Source organism: Lagopus leucura, unplaced genomic scaffold (assembly GCF_019238085.1).
Source record: "Lagopus leucura isolate 7727_CA_CO unplaced genomic scaffold, USGS_WTPT01 Super-Scaffold_650, whole genome shotgun sequence".
Taxonomy (NCBI): Eukaryota; Metazoa; Chordata; class Aves; order Galliformes; family Phasianidae; genus Lagopus; species Lagopus leucura.
In genome coordinates, this window is record NW_024962253.1 from 7,081,843 (window position 1) to 7,102,224 (window position 20,382).

Consider the following 20,382-nt stretch of genomic DNA (forward strand, 5'->3'; position numbering starts at 1 on the left):
CCCCGTCCAACCTGGCCTTAAACACATCCAAGGACGGGGCATCCACAACCTCCCTGGGCAGCCCGTTCCAGGGCCTAACCACTCTCCTAGTAAAGAACTTCCCCCTAACATCCAACCTAAATCTTCCTTCCTTCAACTTAAAACCATTTCCCCTAGTCCTGCTGTTATCAGCCCTTTTGAAGAGTTTACTCCCCTCCTGGGTGTAGGTTCCCTTCAGGTATTGATAGGCTGCAATGAGGTCACCCCGCAGCCTTCTCTTCTCCAGGCTGAACAAGCCCAACTCCCTCAGCCTGTCCTCATAGGGGAGGTGCTCCAGCCCCCTGATCATCTTAGTCACCCTCCTCTGGACCCTTTCCAAAATCTCTACGTCTTTCTTGTACTGAGGGCTCCACACCTGGACACAGTACTCCAGATGGGGCCTCACAAGAGCCGAGTAGAGAGGGACAATCACCTCCCTGTCCCTGCTGGCCACCCCTCTCCTGATGGAGCCCACGATCCCATTTGCTTTTCGAGCTGCCAGAGCGCACTGCTGGCTCATATTCAGTCTCTCGTCCATCAGGACCCCCAGGTCCTTCTCTGCCAAGCTGCTCTCAAGGACCACTTCTCCCAGCCTGTACAGGTGCCTGGGGTTCTTCTGGCCCAAATGCAAAACCTTGCACTTTGCCGTGTTGAACCTCATTAGGTTCACCCGAGCCCAGCTTTCCAGCCTGTCGAGGTCCCTCTGAATGGCATCCCTTCCTTCCACCGTATCAACCGCACCACTCAGCTTGGTGTCGTCAGCAAACTTGCTGAGGGTGCACTCAATTCCCTCATCGATGTCATTAATAAAGATGTTAAAGAGCACCGGTCCCAGGACAGACCCTTGGGGGACACCACTTGTTACCGGCCTCCACCTGGACATAGAGCCATTGACCACCACCCTCTGTCTGTGGCCTTTCAACCAATTGCTCATCCATCAGGTCGTCCACCCATCAAATCCACTTCCCTCCAATTTGGAGATGAGGATGTGGTGGGGGACCATGTCAAAGGCCTTGCTCAGGTCCAGGTAAATGACATCGGTCGCTTTCCCTTCGTCCACCAATGCCGTCACTCCATCATAGAAGGCCACAAGATTAGTTAGGCATGACCTTCCTTTGGTGAAGCCGTGCTGGCTGTCTCGGATCACATGCTCATTCTTTATGTGATCGAGCATGTTGTCCAGGAGGATCTGTTCCATGATCTTCCCAGGCACGGAGGTGAGACTCACCGGCCTGTAGTTCCCTGGGTCCTCCCTGCTCCCCTTCTTGTATATGGGAGTGACATGACCCTTCCTCCAGTCATCCGGGACCTCACCTGACAGCCATGACTTCTCAAATATGATGGAGAGCGGCTCGGCAACCACCTCAGCCAGCTCCTTCAAGACCCTGGGATGCACGCCATCCGGCCCCATAGACTTGTATTCATTCAGTCTAAGGAGGCACTCTCGGACTTGCTCTGCCCTTAGTTTTCCTAAGAATATTTCAAAGTAACAAAATCTGGATTGGAAAACTCAACAGCTGAAGAGGACAGGGTAGGAATTACACTTCTGCTCACTTAGAAGCTGATCAGTATTACGAGCATCCAGAGGAATTTCCTTTATCCCTGCAAAACCAATTGACCTTCATTCATCTCAGTTTACTGAGATTTCAAAACTAATCATACAATCAGAAAATGCTCAGTATGTTTATACTGGCTACATAAAGATAGTAAAAGAGGATTTACTTCAACAGCTCACGTCTTAAAGCAAACTACGATCTGACAAAATTTGGAGCAACTTGGCAGATGGATGAAGTTATGCCAACTGGAGGCAGTAGATAAATATTCAGGATAGCTTTGTAGAAAATGTCCTATTTCTTCCACTACTGAACAAGCAACAGAAGTCAATTAGAAGGAAAAAAAAAAAAAGAAAAAAAAAAAAACCAACTTTTTGCTATCCACTCTGCCCTATTTTTCTAATAGTATCACTTTTCTCTGACAGCATATAGTCCTTTACACCTTGGGAAACAAGGTAAAACTCCAGCAGGTGAATGGTAAATGCTGAACAGTAAGGATCAAGCCTCTTACTTACTCTTTTCCCTTGATTTCTACACAACACCCTATTACTGAAATAATCTCATACTTTTTTTCTTGTCCTTCTCTGTCTTCACAGCTTCCCAGTCTTGAATCCAGCTGGACTTGCTGAGGAACAGAACTGATGGAGGAATAAGCCTGAGTCTCTTTTCCAGGCTCTGTTACAGGTTTGCTGAATATCCTTGGTCAAGTCACTTCCAACTCCAGTTTCCAAAGTGAGATGCTGCTCAGCTCTCTTACTAGGAAACCAGTGTTCAAATGTCTGTACATCAAGTAGTATTCCTAGCCAAAGGAATACAAGCACAGAAGTCAATAAAGTTTGGAGAAAGAGCCAAAAGAGAAAACACAGGCATCTTCCTCAGGGTTAGCCGAAAAATTTATTCTCCAAAAGTGGTCAGCTGTTGGCACAGGCTGCCTGGGGAAGTGGTGGAGCCCTTGTCCCTGGAGGTGCTTGAGAACTGCGGAGATATGGCACCTGGAGGCACAGACTGGGGTTGGATTTGGAGACCTTGAATTTCTTTTCCAGTCTTAATGATTCTGGGATTCTGTGGATCATTTTCCAAACCTATGAATCTGTGAGCCTGCTTGTGAATGACCAAACATCTGTTGATAAGAATGAGATTCTATCATTCTGTGAGATCAGATGCTCCATCACCATGAGGACGTACAAGTTCTAGACGGAGTCCCATCTCCCTCTCTTTAAATCCTCTCTGAAATCTATGGGTGAATCTATACTGTGGCCAACCCCTGTTAGCTGCAAGGCAGGCATGATGCCTGCACTCCATCTCATTACCCACAAGCACAGATCTCAACACCTGATGCAACCACCAGGTCTCTCCTTCATACACTGCCCACCAATTTCCACATTCCAGTCATTTCAGCTGCTGTCATCTGCACCCTCCCATGCTGCAGTGGCTCCAGTCATCCCTGCTATCCGTTACTCAGCAGCGTATTGTGCCACATTTCAGATCCAGAATATCAATTCGGGTAGAGGGGACACTCCTGGCACTGTATCTGTTAATGCTGGAGTAACTCTGATTGAGCATATCAGAGCTGAATCATTCATTAAAAATCAGGCTCTCTAACCACAGCTCTCAGGATAACGGAGATGAAGAAGTTTTCTTCAACAGAGTCAGCCTGGAGGTACTGAATATTCCTTCTGCCCAACTCAATGAAATCTGCTCTGCTTTGCTCCAGGTAAATTAGCATCATTTCTCCAATGCATAAGGGGGGGAATAATCCTGGAGACCAAAAATCACATGCTATGCATCATGAATTAGAAATGACTTTCACCACTGAAGTCTGTGCTGCTTGCTCTTGCTGCTTGAATATTAATATCAGCTTAGAACTGAATCAGCAAAGTGGCACGGTAACAAGGTCACTGGCAACACAACTTTCAGCTGTCAGACTCCCATTCCATTTACACGGCGCTTTTAAAACAGTATCCCCACAGGCATGGTTTTAATTGGGTTGCTGATGACATGTTTTCATCATTTGTTCCTCAAGAAAACATTCTGGCACGAGTCATCCAAATCTAAAACAGTTATTTTAGACACCTCTGGCAGACTGGAAGTGCCAGGTTTGTATTTAGGGAACCAGAATGTGGTAAATAGTGTGGTGGGAGTGGTTTAAATGGTGAAACTGCCTGAGCTGATGCTCAGTTCAGCGTGACTTTTGGCCAACTATTTTCATATGCTGAATGTGGACAGCTGGCAAAAATCAGGTTTACACACAGCATATTCAACAGCATGGCATTCCAGAAACTCTGACTCTTATAAGCTGGAACATTAATAAATTATATAGTCAACATCTGCATCCAAATGCACACTGACTGGGATAATATGGAAAAACCTGCTGAGAAGCACATACGAGTTCTCTGAGTAATATTAATTTATATGAACACGTTACATAGGAACACATAGCAACTTCTTTACAGAAAGGGTTGTTAAGCATTGGAATAGGCTCCCCAGGGAGGTGTTGAGTCATCATCCCTGAATATGTTGAAGAACCGTTTGGATGTGGTGCTCAGGCACATGACTTAGAGGAGGGCTGTTATGGCAGTATGGTGGGGCTGCAGTTGGACTTCATGATTTTTAAGATCTTTTCCAACCTGAGCCACGAGTCTATGGTTCACATATCTACAAATTCTTTCTAACATAAAGACTATGATATCTTGTATAAATATGATGGAAGTGAAAAAGGAAGCAAGGAGTGTCCATTCTTCCACTTCAGACAGTTCAGAGAGAGAAAGACATGAGAAACATCTTTGTCAGAATTAGGATTAGATCTTCAGAAAAGAAAGAAGATTTGAACTTCCATACTGCAGAGTATATGCACATGGAGGCTGGAAGGAAGCCAGCCAGTGTGAAAGAAACCTTCAGCTTCTACCATAGTGCTGAGAGTCAGAATGAAGTTGAAGCAATTGACAGTCTTCCATGTGGCTATTCTTACAATTAATTACAAAGAAGAAAATTGAGTCAAAAATAGAGAGATTTGGAAGATCTAAGTGATGTCTAAATGAGTAACTGCAGGTGGAAGGCTTTTGGTGTTACAGTGGGTTTACCTCAAACATTAAATTGGAGGGAAATGAAGACTAAGGAAGAGAATGTTGAATCTTGAAAGAGGTAGACTGATGCAACACTATCAGAAGAGCAATGCATCAGAGAAACTGTGGAAGAGGGTCCTTCAGCAAGAGAGGTGTGTGCAATGCAAAGGGCACCAGTGAGAGACTAAGGCTTGGAAGTGAGACCACAACAAGAGTTTGCTTTGACAACAGAAATAGTAATGTTAGAATGGAGCAAGATCAAAGGGAAACTGGAGGCTACAAAGCCAACTTGAAATCGGCTAAGGACCTGGAGATGAAAGAGCAAGAGGGAGAAAAAAGACACACAATTAAGGCCATAAAGCTTCTAGTGACACTCTGATTTTGCAAATACATGAAGCATTTATGTAAGAGAGCCCAGAGGAACTTTCTTGGAGTAACTGAAGAAACTGGCATCTTACGTATTCATAAATTTCTCAAAGACAGTTCCAGGGAGAAGCCAAGCCTATACAACTGCATGAGGTAGTGAAATTTTATCTTCTGTAATGATGGGTATATACTGGGGAAATAGCATTTTGCTCACATGGGATATATTCTGTTGTCTGCAATTCTGCAGGGAAGATGAATCTCTCAATGGCTCCATCATCCTCTGATTTATCCAGCCAACGGCCACAAGGGAACTTGAGGCATTGTCCCAGGGATGGGGCATCGATTTCCACCCATTCCAGAAACCAGCCATTTGAATTACCTGTGGTTAGAGAGATACAGGAATAACTAATCCTTTACAGAAAACAGAAAAATTAATCATTACCTTCCAGGCCTCAGATAATTTAATCTTCCTCTCTTTTGTCAATGGAATAGAAATCATAAAAGATCATTGCAAGTGATTGGCCAGGCTTGAGATAACACATTTTATGTACTGCAACAAGTTAAAGATGCATTTATGAAAGTGCTGATTACTCCATTGCTTGGATTAATTTGAATTAAGAGGGAAGCTTTCAATTTATCCCTTGGAAGCAATCCACATATCCTATCAGAGCTTCTCTTGTTTGTGTTGGAGACACTTCTATGTTCAGAAAGCAGCTAGCACTTGATAACGGTAAAAAAACAAACAAAAAAAAAACAAACAAAAAAACAAAAGCAGCACAAAAATATTGATAGAGAAATCTATGGGTCCCATGTGGAACAAGAAAAACTTCCAGGTTTTTTGTTGTTGTTTTTACTTTTGTTTTAGCATTAACAGAAAAATAGTGACAGCAACAGCTGAAGTGGCAGGAAGAATTCACCAACAAAAGGTAAATCTAGGGACTAGGTGGAAGGTTATTTTATACAATGATATGCCAGATCAAGCAGAAATACTAAACTACCAAAGCATGTTATCTTACCTGCATTATCATGGCCTATCTTGATTTTTTTCAGGTCTCCTATGTCGACAGACTCGACTGTAAACTCATCTATTTTCCCACGCTCAAATTTGTTCTTGTTAAGCTTTGAGGCCTTCAGGCTGACTATCCCTGTTGTGGCAATGCAAAAGGACATTGTTCAGCATGTGAAACAAATCCTCTGGGAATGTCAACAGTGGAACAATGGAAATGAATAAAATGTGAAAAACAGCTTTTCATCTTGAGATCTGAGCTCTGTCCTCCCGCCCTCTGAACCCAAACTGTATCCACATCACCACCCCAAAAAGCTCTTTTCTTCAGGGATCTGCTGGCAATGCCTCTGGGACTGTGCTGTTGGGCTGTGTTTATGGCTAGCAAGATGGGTGCTACCCATCAGCTCCCTGCCACTCTGACACGCATCAGTCCCCACACATAGCTCATCAGCTGATGAAAGACTTCTGGGCCACTCAATGAGGCAGAGCAGGATTTCAGGAGCATTCTGATTCACTGCTGAGAAAAGCAAATCGTTCACTACATTCACTACTCAGCAATGTAGTCCCAGGCAACTGTGCTGTTTCTATAATTGAAATTAAAGCCTTCAGACCAGCAGCTGGTGCAAATCAGCATCTCAGAGTTTGGCAATGATTTACAGCAGCTGCTGGTATGCTCCCAGATAATACTGTATATGCACAGACAGCAAGAACATGCAGTTGTCCTAAAAAGGATTGAGGAATCAGTTTTAAGGAAGAAAAAGAAACAACAACCTGTCTTTTCAGACAGTTATATCCACCAACAAGGTGCTATCTCTTTCCATCACACGGATCCATACCTGTATCATCTTTACTCCCATAAAGAGTGATGAAGACGTTGGCATCTGTTCCAGCATTCTTCTTGTCCCCAGTTTTCACTTTCACAATGTATGTCGTGGATTTAGCTGTCAGATAAAATATCTTAGTTTAAGAATGTGAAGTCTGAATAGGAACGAATGCTACTTTTCATTGCATGTGAATGTTTGGTTTCAGTTCTATTTTGACTGATTACAGCCCTATTGCAATCTCCATTGCCTGCCGTATGCTGTGAGCAGAGCTATCTGGTTGCATGTCCTTCTACTGCTCTTTCACACTTTCTTTCACTCTTTCTTTCACTCTTCCTTTCACACTTTCACACCTGAAAACTTCATTGCTGGGGCTGAATTACAGCCCAGTGAATGTTAACAGGTATTGCCCTGTAGCACTGCTAATAATCTGGTTCCTTTCCAACCCCACACTGGAAGAAACACATTGCTAACATCTACCTTTCTGTTCCAGGCCCAGAGTTGCAAGAGACTGGCCATCATTTTCTGAATCTTTCTTTACAAATGCTTCATCCACCGGGACCAGCTCCCTGACAATTTGACCGTCATCTTCCTCAACTGCTAGCCAGCGCTGGCATGGGAAATAATACCTACAAGAATGACAGCAGCATCCAGCACTTACACAGGGCTTCACAGGCTTTAACGACACAAATAAGCGCAGATCAGAAGCTGCTTTATGACAAAACATAAACAAGCAAAGAAACAAAAAATGTACCATGAACACTGCCCAAAGCTGAACAATACATCTGCTTCCACCCCTGAGCTTTGGTATTGTTTGCGAAAACTTAATGCATAAGCTGTTTAGTGAGCACTTACTGAAAAGTGCTGTTTTAAAGTGCTGTCAGCCCTGTATGACCAAATCCTTTTACTTTTCACACTCAGAAGAATTTAAATAACTCATGGAAACCTAGGATCTCTCAGGAATTTCATACTTAGGAAGAGTGGACCAATCTTGAGGTCCTTGTGAACAGTCCCACCCACCAGCACACTGTGCATCTTGTAAACAAGTTCCTGCTCAATGACAAGCTTGTATTTATGGTTTCCTAAAATACACTCCTTGTTCACCCAGCTGTCTGGGAGAACGTGGCCCCTTTTCCAACCATATGAAAAGGGTGCACTGGGCTGCTCACGTGGTGCTCTCTTTGAGGTCAACAATCTCTACCCTCTCCAGGAACCAGCTTGGGCTACTACCAGAGTTATCATGGCGGATCCGCAGCTTCTTCAGCTCACCCAGGTCAATGGCTTTGATGGTGAACACGTCCACCTGTGCAGGAGGCAGGAGGAAAATAACACTTTACCAGGAAGGAAAGAGAGGTGTTAGCTGGGACAGCATAATTTGCTTGTAAGATGTTTGTAGGTTTCCCTACATTCCTAGGATGGATATATTAAAATCACGAGAGAGCTGTTTGTCTCCCTTTAACACTCGTGCTTGACTTCTATGAGGCAGTGACAGCCACAGAACTGCTGAGCCTTTCCCTTCTTTCTTTACCTCATCCCATCCTCCACATAGGTTTAACTCTCCTAAATCTCATTACTTGTAGGGTGAGCATTTCCCCTAGTCTGAATCTGGAACTGGACATAAACACATTAACTCCACAGAAACTCCCCTCTGTGCCTCCATGTGCTTTATTTCAATCTGCAGATTTTTGTCATTTACCACAACCATGAGGCTCATTTATTAGCAGCATTAGTGTGACAGGATGGGCCCTGTTGTCATAACACTTTAAGCATCTTAACGTGATTAACTTGTTAGTAGACGTTGGGTTTCTACTCCCAGGAGCAGGGAATGTTACATTTGCAGCCTGGAGCTCTTCCCACTGAACGAAGAACTGCGTGCAGGTTGCAGTTTCACCCGTGCCAAGTTCATAAATCACAGCTAACAGCTTATTTAACAACCTTAGGCTTTTTTTTTTTTTTTTTTTTTCCCTAATTGCAAGTTTTTCCACTGCTGCTTATTGTCTCTGTGATTCTTCGATACTCAAAATTATTCCTTGAATGATTTCTGGCTACAATACTTGCTTGGTATTTCTTCATAAGAATTTTTTATGGGAAATATATAATCTATAGTGATGTTGTTTAATTGGATTGGATCGTAACCTGATTATAGCACACTGTGTGATACTGCTTTTATTCCTTGACTCATCGAGCAGAGCATTTGGAAGAGTATTTGCAATCTACACACTGATGTGCTTGAACTGCCACACACATGCTCTCCAATATCAATATAAAGTTTGTGGTTTTCAGGTATTCCCGACAGGAAGTGTTATTACCAGAATGCTTACAGGAAGAAGATGAGAAAGGTAGCTCCAACGCAGAAAAATATTCAGCTTAATATCCAAGTTAATTTTCTCTGGAAAGTGTTTTGAGGTTATTTTACTTTAATAATCCTATTCAGAAATAAAACGCATCTGAGCATTAAGCTGAAAGAAGAAACCTACAGAGCCTTATAAGGCAGAGATGGTAAGGAATGTCTAGAATGACATCTGAGAGAGCTCTGCCAGCCTTCATCTTGCTCGAGTGAGTTGAGCTTATGCATTACCTGGCCCTTTTCAAACTTGTTGAGGTTATTGGACCTTTTCAGCTGGCGCTCACCCGTGTCTCCTCTTCCTATGCCATAGATGCTCAGGAAGACACTAGCGTCTGTCCCAGAACCCCACACAGTGCCAGTGAGAACGTGGACTTCGTATGTGTTCTCTGCAAGTGAAATTGCAAAGGGAAATGTAAGAAGCCCAGAAATAGCTATGTACCATCAGATCCTTGGCTCCCAAAGGTGCATGGCCCAAAAATATCAGGCCTATTGCATCTAAGAAAGGTTTTGTCTGGAGTGTGATAGAACATTTGCACCTATCTTAAAACACGAGATGCACTATTTTTCTCTAGCCTTTGTCATTAGCTGTTTAAACAGTTAAGACCTGCTAAACTTCCAGCTTTATCCACACACATGCACATTCTGTCTGATATTTACCCTCCAGTTCAGATTCTCCATCAGGCACCAGTTCAACCACAAGCTCCTTGTCCCCTTCATCTTTAGCTAACCAGCGGTGTGCCACAAACGTATAGACATCCATTCCTTCTTCCACCTTTTTCTCCTCTTCTTCCTCCTCCTCAGACTTTTTCTTTTTCTTCTTTTTTTTATCAGACTCATCCATCTTTGTGGCGAGGCGCTTCAGTGTGACACTTTCCAGAAACCAGCCATCCCCAATGCCTTTCCCATCGTGGCCTATCCGAATCTTATAAATCTTGCCAACATCTGCAGCCTCTATCTGCCACCAAGGAAAAGTAGTACCCGATATAATATTAGACATCTTCATTTCAAAAATGGACTCTTAAAAACATGACCTGAAACACCTGTCTGACTCAGAAAGTGAGAAGGTCATTTTAGAAAACAAGTTCACCATTAATTTCTCCTTCCTGTTCCATGTTTTCATACTTCCTGTTACCAAATCTCACTTGAACACTAGTGTCACTTGTTCAAGTGACACAAATCTCACTTGAACAGACTAATCTGAGGACATCCAGAACAACAAGGTAGAGATAGGAGCTGAATTCGTATTTACTGGCTCCTTATTTCATTTTTCTTTTCACCAAAATTGTTTTCATATTGGCATTAAAAGTGAATATGTCAAATATCATAATAGCTCATGGGCTTCTTGGTGCCTGAAATAAATAAGATATATTCAATACCTAGCATGAGACATGAACCAGTCAGGAGCAATAACAAGAATGCAGAAAAGCAGTAAACTGTGCTCAGATGACCTGAACACCAGAAGAACACAGACTGTTCTACTTGCTTTGATCTGGAAAATGAGAAGAATATCTTCTCAGATTTTTTTTACTGCAGAGAGGATACAGTCCATTCATGACTACAATGCATCAGCAGCGAGAGGCTACATAAAAGGGAAGGTTTCCATCTCTGCAGTCAATACAGGAGATAAAAAATGTTGGTTTAGATTATGTGTCTGTACTATTACCTAAGAAGTTCTATTGAAGGTTTTTACTCCATGCAATCCTTCAACAACCAATGACCTGTTTCTGATGACTGTTCATGCCAATAGGCAGTGTATATGTTATAAAACTTGCAAACATTTGCTTCAGGCTAAAATTTCCCAACTTGGCTTATAAAGTTTCAGTCCATAAGCATTTTTTTTTTTCTGTAGTAGATTTAAACAAAATCAATTGCACACAAGATGCTTATCAGAAAACTAAAATTGATCCAGCTGTCTTGGCATAAAAATGTGTCTTTTTTTTTTTTTTTCTTTCCTCTTAGATTTGCTATAATCATCCCGCACACTCTGTCCATATCTGACATTTCTGATCAGCATTTAGATCACAGTATCTTATTCTTGTCTACATCTGTCTGCAAACATTCAAATCATGACAGAGAAAGGTTTGTCAAATATTGCTTAACTGCTTCTGCCTTGCATTCCCAGAAGAAAAAAAAAAAAAAAAAAAAAAAGCAAAACCAAATAAAAAAATGGGCAGAACTTTAAAGACCAGCAATAAACATCCAAGGGAGAAAATAAACTGGGCTATGGAAACACCAGACTGTAAATATGGCTTAATACACACCTGATAGTGGCTAATGGTTATTACTCACAAAGTTGTTAGCTTTAATCCCCATTATTTCCTTTAAAATCAGAGAAACCTCACCTTAAAATTATAAAGAGTCTTAAGAAAGTGGGAATTTATAAAATGTTTGTCTTCTTAAGTCCTAAAGAACTCCATAAAATTTGATGAACATCACTAACTCCATTCTATAAGGCAAGGAACTGGGCAGGAGGTGATGAAATGAACTCAGAAATATCCATCACAGAACTGTGGAAAAGACTGCAACAAAGGCACCCCGTTAACCTGTAGCAATGGGATGGACATCTCAATTCCTATGGATCCAAGCAAGTAGATAAAGTGCTTAACTTTAGTGATGAAATGGATTCCAGTTTTGTGGGACTACAAATTCAGAGACCTCAAGCCTCTGCAGTGCTGAGCCCTGCTCTGTTAGCACATACAGCAGATGAGTCTTCGTTCTCCTTCCATGTGGTCTCTGTCCTTTGCTGTCTAGGTGTTGGTGACTCTTGAGGTTACAACACTACAGAAGGATATGACTCTGACATACCCTGAAATCACAACCTGTCCCCACTCTGAGTGAGAACACAGACCATTCTTTTGCCCCAAACTTTGATTTCTATGGAAAGAGAAAGAAAACCCAAGCATGAAGACAAGCTATAACAGGATGATGGCCATACATAGCCAAGATCCCATTTAGGAGAGGATGCCCAGTCACCTAGTGGTGGCCAGCCTTGTTGGCTCAGACACTCCTGCTGGGTTAGCCAGATCTCAGCCCACACACTGCCTATGCTGAGTTCCTCAGAAAGAGGTATGGTCACTGATGTATCGACCTAAATATTTTCCAGACCAATAGATGGTGGAGCAAGCTATGCACCTCAGGCGTTATAAATATACAGTGTATGTCTAGTGCTACAGGTAGTAAAATATGTGGGACAGTTGTACATTTGCATAACTTATGGAAGCAAATCTTTGTAGGATCGGGCCAAGAAACACACCTGTCATAAATGGGATGGGTGGTTAGAAGCAGGGATGAAATTGTTTATACTTTATGTTCTTTATCCCAACTGAATAGGGACAATAAATCAGTTCAGGCATTAAATATAAGTTTATGATCTTTTGAAGTCTAATGTAATTGTCTCCTTTTGAATGTAAAGGTAAAAAAAGCAGCTACAGGGCTAAATCCTTCAATAAAACATTTGCTATCAACTCCTCAGAATAAAAAAGGTTGCTCTATGAAATATAAAACCCCTCAAAAAGATGAATAAAGGTCAGAAGAGGCAAGCAGAGTTGGCAATTTTGTTGAGCCCAATTATCTTGCTGACTGGGCCAATTATTCTTTTGATATTTGAATGTTGGCTGGTCATTTCTTTCCCCCCCTAGAAGCAGAAAAGACTGTATTCATACCTTGAAGATGTCTGTGGCTCCCCGTTCAAAGTTGTTCGATCTGTTTTCCAGGATGATCAATTCAGTTTTGCCAGTCTCGCCATAAATCTGCATGAAGACCTTGGCGTTGGTGCCTGCAGCTCGCACGTCTCCAGTAACTACAGACACTTCATAGTTTATCACTAGTCCAAAAATAAATCAGGTAAATCAGCAGAGAAGTTCAGATACAACGCTCCTGAGAGCTGAGGTTAAAAATCAAATCACCCTGTACAAACAAATGGTCACTTAGCTGAGGTGACTGTTCTTACTCTTCGCCAAGACAAATATGAGATAGCACAACACTTCATTGAGAAAAAAAAGCCTAATAGTTTTCACTTTATACTGTCAGGTAGTGTCAGGGAGCTGCAAAACAGAGCCTTAAAAGGGAATTCCATTTCTTTTCCATTCCATTCCAATTAACTACTGAGTGGTTAAATAATGCCAAGAATATAATAATAGAGAGTGAGTTTCACAGAACAGAGGAAAAGCACATTTTCTCATGATTTCTGGGCAAGTTTTAAGCTTTAAAAGAAAGCAAATTTTCTGCAAAGAGTCAAATGGACAGTAGGAATTTGGTTCACAAGTATTAAACTGTGGGGTAACACAGGCAGGATAGGGTGTGTGTTTGTGCAGGACTTGGGCAGCAAAGCACGTAATGGCAAAAAAAGCAAAGCCCGTTGGTATTGGTAATAAAGGCCAAGAACTGTGGATGCACTAATGTTTTTCCAAGTCTTTCAGGAAAAAAGAAAAAAAAAAAAAGAAAAATGACAACAACAAAAACTCAACAGCAGAATGGTTTACCTTCTTCTTGAGGTAAGGCCCTTGGGACAGGAACTTTCTGATGCCTGTCCTGGTCCTTAACAACACTACTAATACAAATTTAATCCTATCTATGTAAAGGAGCACGCATTTCTCAATCTTCTCTCACATTTCTCGATGGGCAAAATCTCACTTGGGTAGACCTCCACTTCCACCCTGCCATCAGCCTCGTCTTTGTCAAGCCATCGGTTGCAGGGGAACATGTACTGCCTTCCCTGGACTGGAACCGTGATCTGGACACTGGCCAGGAACCATCCAGACCGGAGACCCACATTATCATGTCCAATTAGTATTCGATTGATCTTAAAAAAAAAAATAAACAAGAAGCCATGAGAGCAGAAAGAAACAAAACGAAGTTTACTTACGGCATTGAAATCTACTTCTCCTGGCACCCTATTCTTCCACGCAAATCATTTCTGTATGTGTTTGAAAATAAACTTGAAATAGTCACTTCACAGGCCAGCACGTAGACTGCTAAAGCAGCTGTCTAAACCAAACGTATTTCTTAATGTTAGACCTTTTTACAACCCTTTGCTACATACTGATCCTGAATTCAGCCACTTGCACAAAGCGCTGCCACCTGCAATTAATTCTTACCTTCCCAATATCCATTGTGTCTATAGTAAACTCATCCACGCGGCCGCGTTCAAAATAATTGCCTAAATCGTTGTCAGAGACCAACAGAGTCTCCTTGCTGGTGTCAGCTTTTTCACCATAGAGTTTGATGAAAACTTTGGAGTCTGAGCTGGCTCCGGGGATGTCTCCCGTCTTCACACTGATGTGATAACTGACATCTGAAGTAAGATTCATGTACAAAATACAGATGTGTGAGTGGCATTTCCAGCCAGGCAAGCCACCCAAGGTGACTGTTACACCTTAGATATATACAACAACACATAACAGAGACAGCAGTTAGGCTAATAAACAGAAAAATATTTTCCTTCCCCTCACAGTTAGACAGTTACCAAGTCATAAGAATGAGGTCAGGAAAGTGGGGTGATTTCACTGTTTTTTTATATTTGCAATTTAATTCAATAGCTTTAATTCTTCATTCTAAATAAAAACTTGCTTCTATGTAAAAACTTTCTTCTGTACAAAAACTTTCTTATAAAAACAGAAAGCATCTCAAGCAGAGAACAGTGTTTTTTAAAGAAAATTGCAGTATTGGAGCCCTAGATCTCCAGAAAAGGGCAGTGTAATATTCTGGCATTTTTCTCTGGGAATGCAGTACTTAACTGGTGGATTTTTCTCTGTAACAGGAGTGGCAATTCAAGATTGCTCAGAGAAAGCACACACATACACAAAATCCTGTAGCAGTTCTGTAACAAATTGCAAAATTAAAAATCAGACTTCCTTTCTACACACATAATGTTGCAATTATCTTTTTTAATGCAAATTAATTCCACACATAAACTAGGAATTAAGGGTCAGAGGCATTTCCTCTGAGTGACCTACAGCTCACTGCAAAAGAATGGTAAAATAAAGCCCAGCAGATTTGCTGTGAACTACCATGAATTATTAAGTAGAGTAAAACAAGTAATTAGGTGCACACACATCTCAAACCCATACCTATTTTTACAGGCTAAACTCACTTTTTAGCAACGGTGACTCTCCAGCAGGCACTAATTCTCGGACAATCTGACCATCATCCTCATTTTTGTCAAGCCATCTGGGTTACAAACAGAAGCAAGTTATCTTGGAATGATTAGGATCTGTCAGGCCTCTTATGATCCAGCCTGGCTCCGCACACATTAAAGCTCCACACCACTGTCAAAACTATCTCTGTTAGATCTGCAGGAGCCTGACTGGATTCTACAGCAGCCACACTTCAAACTACAGAAGTTGGTCCTCACTGTGGTGCTGTGCTTTGATGGTGCCTGAGAGGTGAAGTAAGGACAGAAGAGTAGAAAAACCTGTGGGGAAGACTGGGAAAATGATGTCAGGAATGGAGTAAGGGTGAAGTGCAAGGAGAGCATTAGAGGAGCATGATGAGACATCAAGTCCTAAAAGAAAAAGACTTTACATTAATCGATATTTTGGGTTTGGGGAATGAATTTTACCTGGTAGGACTGGTCCTTAATGCCCTTCTGTCATGTAGTTCTTGATGCTGGCTAAGGATTCAAACTCTTCAAAAGGGCTGATAACAGCAGGACTAGGGGAAATGGTTTTAAGTTGAAGGAGGGAAGATTTAGGTTGGATGTTAGGGGGAAGTTCTTTACTAGGAGAGTGGTTAGGCCCTGGAACGGGCTGCCCAGGGAGGTTGTGGATGCCCCGTCCTTGGACGTGTTTAAGGCCAGGTTGGACGGGGTCCTGGGCAACCTGATCTGAATGTGTATGTTTGGTGGCCCTGCTAGGCAGGGGGGTTGGAACTACATGATCCTTGAGGTCCCTTCCAACCCGGGTGATTCTGTGATTCTGTGATTCACATCCTTGGACACGTATCCAAATGTTATGGGATCACATCATCCCAAAAAGACAAGGTTCTTCTGTATACTCGGAAGACCAAATAAAATGAACTCAATCATCCCAGGACCACTGAACTCAGCATGGCTTTCAGGAATGCAGAAGCCATAAGCTAGAATAAACTTCTGCTCTCTTTATGCTGTTCTTTGTGCCCTGAAAACTGCAGTTTCTGCTGCCAGTGTACATGCTGTTCATTTTTTTCACCTTCACCATTGCTGATGTTTTAGGGATGGAGCGGGGACAATCACCCTTTTCCACCAACCTGGCAGGATGCAAACGTGTTCCACAAGAAACGGATCTCTGTGTACAGTGTAGTATCAGCAGCAAGGAAGGACAAGAATAATGCATCCAATAAAGGAGGATGTGTCCCTAGGTAAATAATTTCTACCAACATTGGCAGCTATGGATGGCAAGGAGAGGAGTTTGCTTTGGACTGGAAATGGAGGATTGTCAGCAGAACTGGCTTAAGGCAGTGGCTCATTAGGTTCTTTCAGCAATGAGAATAGCATCATTTTCTCAAGAAGATGACTTTAACTAGTGACAGAGGAAGTATTTGGATGAACAATGCTACTGTATTCCTTCTCTTCAGCACGTGCTGCAATATGTTAAATTTACTCCAACATATTTCCAATAGCATATCACTGAGCAGCAGACTGCAACCAGGGGTTTATAGTCTTCCTCTGAACTCAAATGGATTGACACATTATAAATACTTCAGGCAACAGAAAATGGAATTTTTCAGCATAGTTCTATCATATTCCTTGTACAAAAGACCTGTCAAAATATTCTTTCATTTTACCAGAGTTGCTTAGTTTCTATACAGTTTCAGTGCATGTAATTCACATGCCACTACAGATTCTGCAAGGGCATATAAAGAACTTAGTTTTTAAAAAAATTATATGTCCAATCACCCAAAGTGGACAGAAATGTTTCATGAAGGACACTCTAGCATGAATGTCTAGAGGACCAGAGAGTCATGGATGCTCTAAAAAAATTAGAATGGTATCATTTGAAGTCTTGCAGATGACAGCCTGTGTGCAACCAGAATGATTAGCAGATCCAGACAAATTCATAGAATCATAGAATCCAATTAAGGTTGGAAAAGGCTGCTAAGATCAAGTCTAGCAGTCAACCCATCACTGTCATGCCCACAAAACCATGTCACTCAGTGTGACAAATTCAGACACACGTGCATCTTTGTGTAGGTCTTCAAATACAGTGTATGTACACAGATGTGTACAAAGTAGATTTTGTAGTGTATTCAGTGAAACTTGAGGAATTTTCTCTGGATCCTTGGTATGATGAGCACTTTGGCATCTGATTGAATAAATGTTCTTTCATAGGGGTTTCCTAGTGCATCATTCATTCATGGCCTGCCTGTTGTTCTTTGGGGAATTAATTATGTTCTCTTTTACTGGAGAAAAAATGGGACTTTGCAGTCCATATGCTTAGAAAAAAATGTAACTAAGTATTACTGAAGAGTTCAGTAAAACTGTAATAATTTATAGCATGTGAAATTGTATCCTATCATGAACTCATGACTACCTGATTGAAAATTCATTTTAGTCTGGGATATAAATATTATGAAAAATAGGCTATTATAGAGAATGTCAGCTAGTCCATTCCTGGACTTCCATAGAGGATTTGAGGTTCAGCTCCAACAATCCTGGATATTATAGTCTCATGAGGTCACAAAGGAGGAATAATACTGCAGTGCACCCAAATGAGGTACTAGTAATTATGCAAATAACACTTGGAGAAGTTGTATTTTCTCCATACATGCAAACATCAAATGACCATTTTAAATATCACTGACTCCAAAAAGAGCTACAAGCCATTCTCTTTGAAGCCAACTGTTTTAAGAGTTTGAAAGCACAGGCCTGGGAGTCATCATTTCTGGCTGCTCATCCTGGGCCTGACACAAATTCACAATTAATCCACTTATCTTCTCTTCATCTCCTTTGGCTCCCTTTAAGACAAAGTTCTCCTAGAGCTATTATGACTATTAGGTTATAGATGTTCCTATGGAGTCATAAAAAAAAACAACAACAACCCAACTTTCAAATCAACAGACAAAACATAACCATGTGTATGAGTAGTATGAATATATATAAAACTAGAACAGAGATTTCAGTGAGTTACATGCAATGAAGATCTTTATGGATGTCATATGGGCATCAGATGTAGTCTAAGCAAACTGCTTAGCCAGCTGCTAATCATAACATCTGCTCTCCACATGCCAGAACAGCCTAGTTTTCACAAAGGTAAGGAGCATCAGGAGCTCTCTGCACAGGTGAGATGTGTTCCTGCTGGAAGGTATTTTGTCCTTTAGCTGACTTTCAGCAGCAGCTCAAAGTCAGTAAAGTGTCTTTCAGTAAGGGCACAGCAACAAGAGGTTACAGGAGTTAAAGTTAGTCACATCTTGGAGATGGAGGCAATGAAAACATCAGCATGTCCACTGGCTGGCCTCAGATTAGCCAAGCAGAAATGCAAGTGTCCCTGGGATGGAGTCTGGCTTACTCTGCCTAACTAACCTCACTGCACAGGCTCATTAAGAGAAGGCTGCTCTTCTTGGCCAAGCCTTCTTCAACACCTTGGCTCTGAAGAAGCAAGCAAAGAAGGTCCTTCCAAGCATCTGCCAAAGCAGTGGGGATACAAGCTGTCCTTGGCCCACAGGACTGGAGGGGAACCTCCAAATGCTGCAGGTCACGGAGATACTTATCTTTCACACGGAGGATGCAGTGGGTGAGCACCTTCTCCCTCAGATATCTCGACTCCATGACGACACCCGTATTCTGCGATGATGCCCCTGTCTCTCAAGAGACACAGGCACCAAAGATAGAGATAGGGAGCAGCTTTCCCTGTGTTTGGAGGCGATCAGTCATGTTACCTTCTCAATCTGAGGGGAAGAGATAATGCTGGCACAAGGACAGCAAATGAAGCCACATGAATGGTACTGATCTCACTCGGAAAAAAGAGACTCTGAGAAAGGTAGGAAGAGTGGAATTCCTTCAGTTATGACTTGAAGTATGAATGCACCTCACATATTTTGGAGTTAAGACATTGGATTTTTTTTCTCCCTCCCTTTATGGGCCCTGGCCTGAGAGCAACACCCTGTGGACTCTGCTTCTTCTGAACCAAACCAATTAACCTCAAGGATACGGGGTCAACATTCCAAGCTGAGGGTGGATGCGGTAACAACCAATTAAGGAAAAAAAAAAAAAAATCAAAACAAAACCTCTAAAATGAGCCAGCTGCATAATGCAGTTAGGCAGAGAAATACTTTTGAAGAGCCTCAGCAGCACGACTCTTCACATAGACACTGCGTGCCCAATTGAAAACCTGTCTAGGGTTTGTTGCTTAACTCAGTGAAATGTGTGCTTGCTAAATATGCATCAAAAGGCAGCAATGGCATAAAACTATTGTCTGTTCTTTGATGAGGGAGAGGCCAGCTTGCTTTGCACAGCCACAATGGCATTCACCTGCTGCTCAGTGCTCTATCTCCAGTGGATGTGCTGTCTGACGTGGCACGGCTTAGCAATGCAGGGGGGCTGGAGCTAGCTCCTGGTTTAAATTAGACTGACTCCCCTGATTACAGTGGTGCTCTTCCTGATTCATAGTGGCAAGAGACAAGTAATCAGCTTAGTGATTTTACCCTTGTTTGCAATTTAAGAATAATCGTGCTTGCATTTTACAATTTCAATTGTCCCCCTGGAGAAAGCTTTTTAGAACAGCCTACTTGCTGCTGTTAAGTGAAGCTCAGTGGATTTCCATTCTACTGGGTGGACTTTCTTCAAGGGCACGTGGAACTGTACAGGACATTGAACTACCCTGAATGCTTGTTTTATTTTCAGCCAGTCATCTCTGGTTTGTGCCAGGATGTGGAAGCAGACCTCAGTCAGCGCCAGGACAATGTTGTACCTGGGTTACCCATGGGCAGCCCCACTATAACACATTTCCTTTGGCCATTTGGTTGGCTGAGAAAGAGAATAATACAGTTATAGCTCACTCATAGGCCTGACTTACAACCCTTTGCTCTATGACTATCTCTCTATTCCTGATGTGCATTTCCCTTCATGCAAGAAGCTCTCAAGATGGCAGTAGAATGATTTTATATTCTACCAATATGAAAAAACACCCATCCCATTATTCCTGGAAAGATGGGATGCGCATGTGAGGGAACAGAACTTTGTCCCACACATGCTATAGAACCAACAATATGCAGCAGATTGCACAGCACGTTTCTG

The 20,382-nt window shown here is 42.1% G+C and overlaps 1 protein-coding gene across 1 annotated transcript in view; it reads right to left on the reverse strand.

Moving 5' to 3' along the window:
• Positions 1 to 20,382, reverse strand: part of LOXHD1 (lipoxygenase homology PLAT domains 1) — a 105,089-nt gene that overhangs the window by 54,927 nt on the left and 29,780 nt on the right. The window contains exons 12-22 of the mRNA XM_042862396.1: positions 15,265 to 15,341; positions 14,270 to 14,466; positions 13,782 to 13,974; positions 12,836 to 12,996; positions 9,831 to 10,128; positions 9,405 to 9,559; positions 7,996 to 8,129; positions 7,307 to 7,455; positions 6,842 to 6,946; positions 6,016 to 6,144; positions 5,214 to 5,378 (exon numbers count right to left, since the gene is read on the reverse strand). Of these exons, the coding sequence (XP_042718330.1) occupies positions 5,214 to 5,378; positions 6,016 to 6,144; positions 6,842 to 6,946; positions 7,307 to 7,455; positions 7,996 to 8,129; positions 9,405 to 9,559; positions 9,831 to 10,128; positions 12,836 to 12,996; positions 13,782 to 13,974; positions 14,270 to 14,466; positions 15,265 to 15,341 (1,763 nt within the window). The remainder of the gene's footprint in view (positions 1 to 5,213; positions 5,379 to 6,015; positions 6,145 to 6,841; positions 6,947 to 7,306; positions 7,456 to 7,995; positions 8,130 to 9,404; positions 9,560 to 9,830; positions 10,129 to 12,835; positions 12,997 to 13,781; positions 13,975 to 14,269; positions 14,467 to 15,264; positions 15,342 to 20,382) is intronic.